The sequence below is a fragment of the Panulirus ornatus genome, chromosome 59, assembly GCF_036320965.1.
Source record: "Panulirus ornatus isolate Po-2019 chromosome 59, ASM3632096v1, whole genome shotgun sequence".
In the NCBI taxonomy this organism is placed as follows: Eukaryota; Metazoa; Arthropoda; class Malacostraca; order Decapoda; family Palinuridae; genus Panulirus; species Panulirus ornatus.
The window spans coordinates 25,753,977-25,766,016 of record NC_092282.1 but is presented as its reverse complement, the minus strand read 5'-3'; the positions used below and the strand labels follow the sequence as shown (position 1 = coordinate 25,766,016).

The window sequence follows — 12,040 nt, the reverse complement described above, 5'->3', positions numbered from 1 at the left end:
TATTCATTCAGTATTAATCAGTGGAAATATAATGTGGGCCAGTTAGAATCCATCATCTGCAAAAAACAAAAAGCCTTTGCATATTAATTTTATATTTTTCAGTTCTTTACTAGCTCAGGTGTAAAAAGGAAAATGGATTACAGGCTTGCAAACATTGTACATGATATCTTCATGCTATGTTATTAGCAAACAAGATTTTGTGCCTGATTATATAACATAGACTGCTATTAATGTTCATGTGATCATCACTTGAATAGTATTTCTCAGATTAATTCCCTTCTTGCACAAGATTTAGGATATGATATTGTGTCACATAGAAATGATTCCTGATGTTGAGTTGGACTATACTGTTTAGTCATAGCTTCTCTCTATTGTTTTAATTGGTGAATTGATTATTGTCTCTGATTCATCTTTGATCAAAATTGTTTCTTCATAGCTATATCTTTGCTTTATGTTTTGCTAGGAAGTCATATTTCTACTTTCCCCATTTCCATCAACATAACTCTTACTTGGTATTCTTACTTGGGTTTCATTAGACATCTTTTAGTGCACCAGTCCTCCTCTTTAGGAATTGTGGTGCCCCTTCTAATCTGTCTATTACTTGTGTTTTGTTGTCTGAAATACACATCTTATTTCTATTGTGTTTTAAGGAGAACTTCTTGTGTGCTTTAGAAATGTTTGTAGAATCTTCATGAATAACTGTGTTTCTCTCCAACCATCTTCTGTATCTATCACATTTTTCCAGTAGGGAAAGAAGTAGAGGTAACCTGACACTTTCATAGTATCTTAACCCCTCTCCTTCTTTTGCTCCTATTATCCTATGTTATATTATGAAAAACTCAGATGAAAGGAATCTGTGCTCCATAAATTTCCTTCATCTCACGTTCTTGAGATCCTATACCTTCCTCATCAGGGAAAAACGCTAGAATGGAGTCTAACACTTCAATAAAACTACTCTGCTGAAAGACAGTGTTGTGAATGTCCCTTTTTCTCCTTAAGTGAGATATATAAAAGGACGTGCCCCTATTGAGCCGTCCAAAGACCTTCCTCCCCAAGTTCCAACAGATGCGCGCGAGACCCCATCATCGGAGGCAGATCACCAACCCTCCCTGCCCTGGCAACCACACTCGTACAAGAGCAGCAATCGCATGTACCTACTGTCTCTTGTTCTGAGCTGTGGCTCCGTATACTGTATGGTGGCGCCGTATACCATTGTCCACACCATTGTTGCATTGTTTTAAACCTTGTGATCATTGTGAATGTTGAATATCTATGAATGAAACTGCATGGCATGATAGAAATATGACCTTCCTTTAATCATCTTGATGTAGCATAAGTTGCTTGTAGCATGCTGCATTGACTGCATGTCTTCATATGCACATTTGCAATCTTTATAGAAGATTGATGAATGCCTGTCTTGTGATAGTGGTTCTTATAGTGTGCATGTTGATATATGTTTGTTAGTACTTAAGTTATGTTACAACATTTATCTTGCTTTGCTGCACACAAATGTGTAAGTGATAAGTTGGCATGGCTTAGTAAGTTAGACCTCCATTGTTTTGTTGTTGTTGATGCTGCTATCATAATTTTTCTATTAGTGTTGAGGATAGTCATAGTTTATATCCTACATTTTTATTTTTGAATTTCATGATTAGATAAGTTTTTCCTCTTTTCTTTACTGAATGATTATACAATAGGAAATTGAATTTTGTTGTTTTATTTCAAAATATGATGAAAGCATAGTTGTATTCATATAATTTAGAACCTGCATGTATTGAAAAAAATTTGCATCCTTAGCTATGTCAACATAGATAATTATATGTAAACTAGTAGCATTGTGCATGTATTGTATGCCATATACATCCTGTTGCATCCAAATGAATGTAGCAGGCAGGCATGACCCCTTATTCTTAAAATGTGAATGGCATGGCCATCTTACACCAGCATCGTGTTACTGAACAAGCGGATGCATCTGCTAGACCCTTTGATACTGTTCCCCTGGACTAAGTGATATGCTTGCTCTAGTTTGTGGTTCCAAGTCTTGTTCTGGTTAATAGTGTTTCTAGATCAAAGCAAGCCAGATACATAGTGTAATCCATTAAGATAGAGGGACTGCTGGATGACTTGTTTCTTATGAGACTTGAAACCACACAAAATTTATGATACCCAATTTGTTCACAGTATCATATTCATCCATTTTATTACCAGATAAACTGAATGACCATTTCTAATAATTCATGGCATAAGTATTAATTTTATGTTTCTCTGTGTCTCTTTCCTTACATAAAACTTGAAAATCAACGGTGCCACCTGAAAATCATTGTTCCTCATCACTGATTGGTCCTGGCTGATTCCATTGCCAACCAATTATGTGTCACAACTGGATGATACATACCCTTGTGATTCGCGGTCCCGCCCACCCCCCTCTGGTGTCCCCGACCAATCAACACTGCGCTCTGTCGCCCCCGACCAATCAACACTCTGCGCGCCAACTTCAACCCTGGGCCATCGTATTCCGCCCACTCTCTAGTATTATCAAGCGGTTCCTCTCTACTTGGACATTCTGGGATACCTCAACAACGTTTTCACCGTTTTCTTTCTGCTTGAATGTATTTTGAAACTTATAGCATATGGATGCAGGGTAGGGAAGACTTATATATTATATCCATGGATCACTTCTTCACTCTCTGCCTGTCTCTATTATTATTTTTGTCTTTGTTCTATTATTTCAATTCATAAACACAACTATACAAGGACAAAGTGTGCAGGACAGTTACTTTATCTGGCTGTGCAGTTTTGCAGACATAGATTGATAAAAGTTAATATTTTCAAATAAGGAAAAGTCATCCCTAAGACATGCATGCTAGTGGATTAAATGAAATGAAAAGTAAAAACTGACCGAAAGCATTGCCCCTTTTGAAAAATGCCTACATAGTTAGATAGATGCATTGATTTGATTGAACATAATAGTCTTCGAGATTAGTAGGATCTTACACAGATGCGAATATCAGTACTAAGAGGTCTCTTCAAACACAAATCATTTCTAATTGAATTATTAAAAAGCCTTTGAATACTCAGTGCTGTTTTGTATTGCACGTCAATATAACCTTACCATTCTTACAGTTATAAGGCCATTATCATTTCATCAGGAATTTTACACATTGGGTTAATTTTGATATTAGTTACATATGTGATTCAAAAACAAATATATGTAACAGTAAGACTGCAGCAACTGATCAGTGTGATATGTTAAGCTTAGAGTAAAAGCACAAGGAAACAGTTACCCAGATATACTCTTAACATTTTCTTTTGTGTACAAAAATGTTTTCAAACTAAAGTATTAGATGCAGAACTATTCCATTACACTTCATGTGCAAGAATTTTTTTAATTAGCTAACAAAATTTTTTTTGGCGGGGAAGTTAATTGTGTTTTTTTTATTGATTATTCCTAGATAGACGAATTAGCTATTCTGGTCATAGCTGACATTATGTGATAGACCCGACCTTGCTTTCACTTTATGTAGCTTTTGATAAGATGATCATTCGCATTATTGTTGTTTTATGTAGAGTTTCTTTGCATGGGTCACTAGTGTTGTCAGTTTTGTGTTTATTCTGCTTGATAGATAATTCATTAAATCACTTGCATTAGAATCAGAAAGGAGATAGCTTATGAAAAAGGTATCCTATATTAGCCATTAAGATTATTTAGGTATTTGATATAGACCTCTTGATAACACTGAAGTGTCACTTTTATTGAATTACGTTACCATTTCATTGGTAATGGAAATACTGCTTTTCAGAGTGGAATAGTGTGTCATCCACACTTTACATTATACAGTTGAACTCTGTGGTTAAGTACATGATATAGAATTATTAGTGTTACTGCCTCTGATTATCTTATAGATCACTCATGTCTGCTAGCTGCCCCTTTCACTAAGGAGGATGTTACTGTACTATGTGGGAGAAGAAAAACCTTTATATGCATATTTGGTGGGTAGTGAAATTATTATTAGTTGGTGCCCCAGGGCACCTTAACCCTTTCACTGCGTCATTAAATTTCAGAGACATTACTAAAAGTTGCTAGTCCATTATGAAAGAATAATTGTTGTAATTTAATCTTTTTGTATTACCTTTCTATCTTAAAGTGACCTTAAAGATACATATTTGGTATTTATATTTATAGAAAACAGTATTGAACCTTGGAAATTTAGGTGTTCAGTAAGAAAATGTGAAATTTGTTGAAAAGTATTCTTCATTATGTGATAGTAAATGTGAGGAAAATGATTTAGTATGAAACCAAACATAATGCTAAAGCATGAAATTCCGGTATGTCTATAGAACTGTACCATAAATCCTTAACCCTTAAATGGCAGTTGATGTTAGCTCCTGAGCTCAAAGAGAACATGGAGCTCATGAGCTCAAAGAGAACAATGGCCAGCTTCAGTTGGTGTGCTCTCTTTTTCTGTCTCCATTTGAATGCCCAGCTTACTTATTGTACTTTTGGTATCCTATTTAGGTCTTCCATTACAAGGAAGATACAGGAAAATATTTTGCTCATCCCAGTATTCCTACAACCTCCATTATGCGTACACAGTGACCTCATGAAAAATTAATAAGTTTTTGGATAACTTGAGTTTGTTGGGGGCACTGATATGATATGAATCAGCTGAGAAGGAAAGTTAAGAAGAATAACATGAGAAATGTGAAGAAATAGATGACATGCAGAGTGAGTCCTGTGGGACTATTTGATGAGGAGGATGGCATGCAAGGCAGATGTTCCCATTGAAATCATGCTTGTGGAAGAAATTATGTCACAATGCCTCTAATCATGGGGCAGTGGAGGACTTAAGTAGCAGATGATAAGTAAAGAGGTAGAATATTTCGAAAAAAGGAAAAGTACTGCAATATTATCACCACATGTGCCAGCTCTTCAATGTACTTGCACATATTTGAAGCTTCACTGATGTAACATTTTTAATTTTGTATATTGGAATTGTGTAATATTTTGAATACTATATATTTTTCTTGTGTACCAGTAATATTGTACCTGTGTATGAAATAAGAGTACAGTCAGAGAACAAGCTTGTTAAGAAGAGATGTCATCTCCACTTCGTCCTGTCTTATCTAGTGCTATCAACATATCATTCACACTCTGTGTAGGTGCTCATTTCATACTTAACCAGGCTAACAAAAAGGTAATATAACTTTCTGAGTAGTTTCTACTTCTATTAAATGCTTATCTACCATTTTAGCAAAAATTTAGTTAAATAACTTTCTGTGTAGCTTTTATTGAATGCTGATCTGTCCTATTATAGCAGACAAACTTTTTTCTGCACACTTCATGATGGGATATTCAGACCATGCTTGCCATTTAAACGTTGAAATTGCTTGTTATAAATTTGTCAGTATTGATGGAAAATCTTATTCATTAAAGATTTTATTAGCATCATCTGGCTTAGCCTCTTGTCTTCCATGATGTAGACTAACTAGAAAGGAAGGGGGAAGACTTGAAAGAGATGAGTCAAAACTAATTCAAAAGGTGCACATTAACTTATGAAGTAAGCAAAACTCATTTAAACAAACCAACCATGTTTTGGGTATTTTTGAAAAGGATCTCAGAATCCCACATTATCAACAAAATTGAGAATATTGGAAATGTTCAAATGTTTATATATTGCAAATTGTAACGAAATTGAGTTATTGTGGAATATTATGTGTTTATTGTGCATCATACTTTGAGAATCCTTTTGATCATTTGCACATCAAAAGTGTTCCAGTCCACTTTCACTTTTGATAATCATGCTAGTGATGATAATAATTTTTTGTTTTACATCAGAGCCTTGGACTAGTAATATTCCATGAAAGATTAAGAAAAGGGTATTTTGAGTGAGGTTGATAATTAGCCATTAAGAATAACCTGATAGATTCCTGTCTGGTTATTACAATTTCCTGTGTTATGCAGTATGATACATAATAAACATTTACACTGCATATCATGATGTAGCTTTATACATAATTTACATTATTGTAAAATAAGTATAAATCATTGCTGTGTACGTGGAAGGGATAGCATTTTAATTCAAGCAGCTGATATGTGTTTACTTGTGTTTTGCTTTTTTCTGTTCGTGATATTTTCAGTATATTATGTGGTTTTATGTAGCAAGAACACGTACACATGATGTCAGTGTTTTGAAAACTTACCTAAACTGTAAGGTAAGCATGATTTATTGCTGATATTTTTTAACTTGTTTTGTCATCTCTATGTTCATGATATTTTGATTTTTTTTAATGTGATATGATAAAGCAGAAACACTTACAATACAATATCATGATGTCATGATACACATAGCTTACCTAGATAAACTTTGAGTATAGATGATTGTTGTGCAGATGGCATTCTTAGGCCAGCTGATGATTGCTTGCCTTTATATTTCTGAAAGCTGCCTCCTATGGCAACATTGATGGATGTTTAGCAAGTATTCAAAGACCAGGGCAAAGTTGCTGAATGTTGCAATGAAAGGAAAGATGTTTTGGCTTCTGTGGACTAAAGTTGAATATCACTGTTAACGGTAGTGAAAGTTCATTTTACTTTAGTCAGATATCACAGTACATATATTGTCTAAAATACTTGTATTCCTGCTTTTAAGAATACCATGCAAGTTCTTAGAATATACAACAGTGATGCACCACTAGAGCAGTGGAGGAAAATCAAGATTAGAATATACAACAGTGATGCTCCACTAGAGCAGTGGAGGAAAATCAAGATCATTTTATGAATTTACTGGATAGCATTGACTGTGGTGAAATGAGTGGCACCGCCATGTAAATTGATATATTTTATCACAAACACTGGTATACACTTTTGTGCAAGTGAAAAAGCAACTAAAACACAATACCTATATGTCTGGTAGTGCTGACTATCTTATGCCATCTGATGATACACACTCTTTGATGCCTCACAGTGGCAGTGTAATCAGACTGATTTCTGTATAATTGTAATTGCTACCAAATCACTTCCACAGTCAAAGTATGACAAATATTTTCTTTTTGAATTTCCTAAAAAACTGTTAAAAAGGAGTTGTATGCTGAATAATAAGCCCGTCACAGTGAAAGGGTTAATGCAGGTTGATAGGATTATATAGTCAGTATAGGTTGATAAAAGTGAATGAGTGGTGCAGTTTGATAGAAAATGCCTAGTTTTCTTATGTGGATAATGTGGTATATGAGACGATCCATATACAGGATATCTTGACAGAATCCATCATATTTTTTCTCAGTGGCAGAATCTGATCAGTTCACAGTATAGCCAAGGCCAGGTTTTTACCACAATCCTTAAGAATGAGTCAGTAGTTGGCTTAGTTTTCCAAGAAGAGTAGTAAATTGATTGATATGCCTCACATTCACTTAAATTATACATGAAAATTATTCCATTATAAGTTTGTGAATTCTAGTATGCTGTTTATCCATTACATCGTGAATAATAGTCATGCCACTTTATGGCCATGATAACCAAGAGAACTGTTTAATGTGACAAACTTGAATTCTGTTTAAGATGAGGTCACAGTCATTAACATTTTATGTGTACAGTATAATATTATTTTGAAATGAATACATTTTTATGATCATAATGTAACTTGCAGGAAATTTTCCTACTGAGATGATAAATGAATAAGTAAGAATGAAATCTAACTAGAATAAGACTGAGAAAGGTGAAGTACCATGTATAACCAACATGTGAATCAGATTCAGGAATGCAGACTTTAAACTCTTTGCTAAGAAACCAATGTAAATAAATGTAAAATTCTGTAATCCATATTTCTGACTAAAAATAAGCTAGTCCATATATTAACCTGATACAGCTGTCCATTTCAATTCCAGTTAGATTGTCGTGAAATAGATTTATTCATTTTTGACAAACATAATATCACCAACTCCTTTTGACTATGTGTTGCACGGCTGACTGAATTGGTTTACCAAAGCTGTTTTCAGTTCCTGTATTGGTTATGTTCACTTATGTTGACCTCTTACCTCTACCAAGATCCATTTGAGAATGACAGCCATGGGTTTTCCTTGCTACAGTTAGTGTATTAGTCATGTAACACTGTGGAATAAGGATAGGGTCTAAAGTCATTCAAGCATGCTCATTTTGATGATGATAAAATATACACATGGACACCCACACATACATATGTAATCACACATGCACACAAACAGCTTATGTTAGGGAGTGTATGTATATATATATATATATTTTTTTTTTTTTGCTTTGTCGCCGTCTCCCGCGTTTGCGAGGTAGCACAAGGAAACAGACGAAAGAAATGGCCCAACCCACCCCCATACACATGTATATACATACGTCCACACACGCAAATATACATACCTACACAGCTTTCCATGGTTTACCCCAGATCGCTTCACATGCCCTGATTCAATCCACTGACAGCACGTCAACCCCGGTATACCACATCGATCCAATTCACTCTATTCCTTGCCCTCCTTTCACCCTCCTGCATGTTCAGGCCCTGATCACACAAAATCTTTTTCACTCCATCTTTCCACCTCCAATGTGGTCTCCCACTTCTCCTCGTTCCCTCCACCTCCGACACATATATCCTCTTGGTCAATCTTTCCTCACTCATTCTCTCCATGTGCCCAAACCATTTCAAAACACCCTCTTCTGCTCTCTCAACCACGCTCTTTTTATTTCCACACATCTCTCTTACCCTTACGTTACTTACTCGATCAAACCACCTCACACCACACATTGTCCTCAAACATCTCATTTCCAGCACATCCATCCTCCTGCGCACAACACTATCCATAGCCCACGCCTTGCAACCATACAACATTGTTGGAACCACTATTCCTTCAAACATACCCATTTTTGCTTTCCGAGATAATGTTCTCGACTTCCACACATTCTTCAAGGCTCCCAGGATTTTCGCCCCCTCCCCCACCCTATGATCCACTTCCACTTCCATGGTTCCATCCGCTGCCAGATCCACTCCCAGATATCTAAAACACTTTACTTCCTCCAGTTTTTCTCCATTCAAACTTACCTCCCAATTGACTTGACCCTCAACCCTAATGTACCTAATTACCTTGCTCTTATTCACATTTACTCTTAACTTTCTTCTTTCACACACTTTATATATATATATATATATATATATGTATATATATATATATATATATATATATATATGTATATGTGTGTGTGTGTGTGTGTATATGAGTGGATGGGCCATTTTTCATCTGTTTCCTGACACTACCTCTCTGACACCAGAAACAGCAATTGAATATGATATTGATATATATGTATATTTCTTTTTCTTTTAAACTATTCGCCATTTCCAGCGTTAGTGAGGTAGCGTTAAGAACAGAGGACTGGGCCTTTTTTGGAATATCCTCACCTGGCCCCCTCTGTTCCTTCTTTTGGAAAATTGAAAAAAAATTTTATATATATATATATATATATATATATATATATATATATATATATATATATATATATATATATATATATATATATATATATATATTATCCCTGGGGATAGGGAATTAAAAATACTTCCCACGTATTCCCTGCATGTCGTAGAAGGCAACTAAAAGGGGAGGGAGCGGGGGGCTGGAAATCCTCCCCTCTCGTTTTTTTTTTTAATTTTCCAAAAGAAGGAACAGAGGGGGCCAGGTAAGGATATTCCAAAAAAGGCCCAGTCCTCTGTTCTTAGCGCTACCTCGCTAACGCGGGAAATGGCGAATAGTTTGAAAAAAAAAATATATATATATATATATATATATATATATATATATATATATATATATATATATATATATATATTTATTTATTTATTTCAAACTATTCGCCATTTCCCACGTTAATAAGGTAGCGTTAAGAATAGAGGACTGGACCTTTAAGGAAATATCCTCACGTGGCCCCCTTCTCTGTTCCTTCTTTTGGAAAATTAAAAAGAATGAGAGGGGAGGATTTCCAGCCACCCGCTCCCTCCCCTTTTAGTCGCCTTCTACGACATGCAAGGAATACATGGGAAGTATTCTTTCTCCCCTATCCCCAGGGATATATATATATATATATATATATTTTTTTTTTTTTTTTTTTTTGATGTCTCCCGCGTTTGCGAGGTAGCGCAAGGAAACAGACGAAAGAAATGGCCCAACCCACCCCCATACACATGCATATACATACGTCCACACACGCAAATATACATACCTACACAGCTTTCCATGGTTAACCCCAGACGCTTCACATGCCTTGATTCAATCCACTGACAGCACGTCAACCCCGGTATACCACATCGCTCCAATTCACTCTATTCCTTGCCCTCCTTTCACCCTCCTGCATGTTCAGGCCCCGATCACACAAAATCTTTTTCACTCCATCTTTCCACCTCCAATTTGGTCTCCCTCTTCTCCTCGTTCCCTCCACCTCCGACACATATATCCTCTTGGTCAATCTTTCCTCACTCATTCTCTCCATGTGCCCAAACCATTTCAAAACACCCTCTTCTGCTCTCTCAACCACGCTCTTTTAATTTCCACACATCTCTCTTACCCTTACGTTACTTACTCGATCAAACCACCTCACACCACACATTGTCCTCAAACATCTCATTTCCAGCACATCCATCCTCCTGCGCACAACTCTATCCATAGTCCACGCCTCGCAACCATACAACATTGTTGGAACTACTATTCCTTCAAACATACCCATTTTTGCTTTCCGAGATAATGTTCTCGACTTCCACACATTCTTCAAGGCTCCCAGAATTTTCGCCCCCTCCCCCACCCTATGATCCACTTCCGCTTCCATGTTTCCATCCGCTGCCAGATCCACTCCCAGATATCTAAAACACTTTACTTCCTCCAGTTTTTCTCCATTCAAACTCACCTCCCAATTGACTTGACCCTCAACCCTACTGTACCTAATAACCTTGCTCTTATTCACATTTACTCTTAACTTTCTTCTTTCACACGTGTTGTAGAAGGTGACTAGAGGGGATGGGAGCGGGGGGCTAGGAATCCTCCCCTCCTTGTATTCTAACTTTCTAAAATGGGAAACAAAAGAAGGAGTCACGCAGGGAGTGCTCTTCCTTCTCATAGGCTCAGATTGGGGTGTCTAAATGTGTGTGGATGTAACCAAGATGTGAAAAAAGGAGAGTTAGGTAGTATGTTTGAGGAAAGGAACCTGGATGTTTTGGCTCTGAGTGAAATGAAGCTCAAGGGTAAAGGGAAAGAGTGGTTTGGGAATGTCTTGGGAGTAAAGTCAGGGGTTAGTGAGAGGACAAGAGCAAGGGAAGGAGTAGCACTACTCCTGAAACAGGAGTTGTGTGAGTATGCGATAGAATGTAAGAAAGTAAATTCTAGATTGATATGGGTAAAACTGAAAGTTGATGGAGAGAGATGGGTGATTATTGGTGCATATGCACCTGGGCATGAGAAGAAAGATTATGAGATGCAAGTGTTTTGGGAGCAGCTGAATGAGTGTGTTAGTGATTTTGATGCACTAGACCAGGTTATAGTGATGGGTGATTTAAATGCAAAGGTGAGTAATGTGGCAGTTGAGGGAATAATTGGTATACATGGGGTGTTCAGTGTTGTAAATGGAAATGGTGAAGAGCTTGTAGATTTATGTGCTGAAAAAGTACTGATGATTGGGAATACCTGGTTTAAAAAGAGAGATACACATAAGTATACATATGTAAGTAGGAGAAATTGCCAGAGAGCATTATTGGATTACGTGTTAATTGACAGGCGCGCGAAAGAGAGACTTTTGGATGTTAATGTGCTGAGAGGTGTAACTGGAGGGATGTCTGATCATTATCTTGTGGAGGCGAAGGTGAAGATTTGTATGGGTTTTCAGAAAAGAATAGAGAATGTTGGGAGGAAGAGGGTGGTGAGAGTAAGTGAGCTTGGGAAGGAGACTTGTGTGAGGAAGTACCAGGAGAGACTGAGTACAGAATGGAAAAAGGTGAGAACAAAGGAGGTAAGGGGAGTGGGGGAGGAATGGAATGTATTTAGG

General features: G+C 36.6%; 1 protein-coding gene across 4 annotated transcripts in view; it reads left to right on the top strand.

Moving 5' to 3' along the window:
* cac (calcium voltage-gated channel subunit cacophony) overlaps positions 1-12,040 on the top strand; it is a 1,845,957-nt gene that overhangs the window by 1,294,342 nt on the left and 539,575 nt on the right. For all 4 annotated transcript variants that reach the window (XM_071696567.1, XM_071696568.1, XM_071696569.1 and 1 more), the window contains one exon: positions 2,531-2,641. In XM_071696567.1, the coding sequence (XP_071552668.1) occupies positions 2,531-2,641 (111 nt within the window). The remainder of the gene's footprint in view (positions 1-2,530; positions 2,642-12,040) is intronic.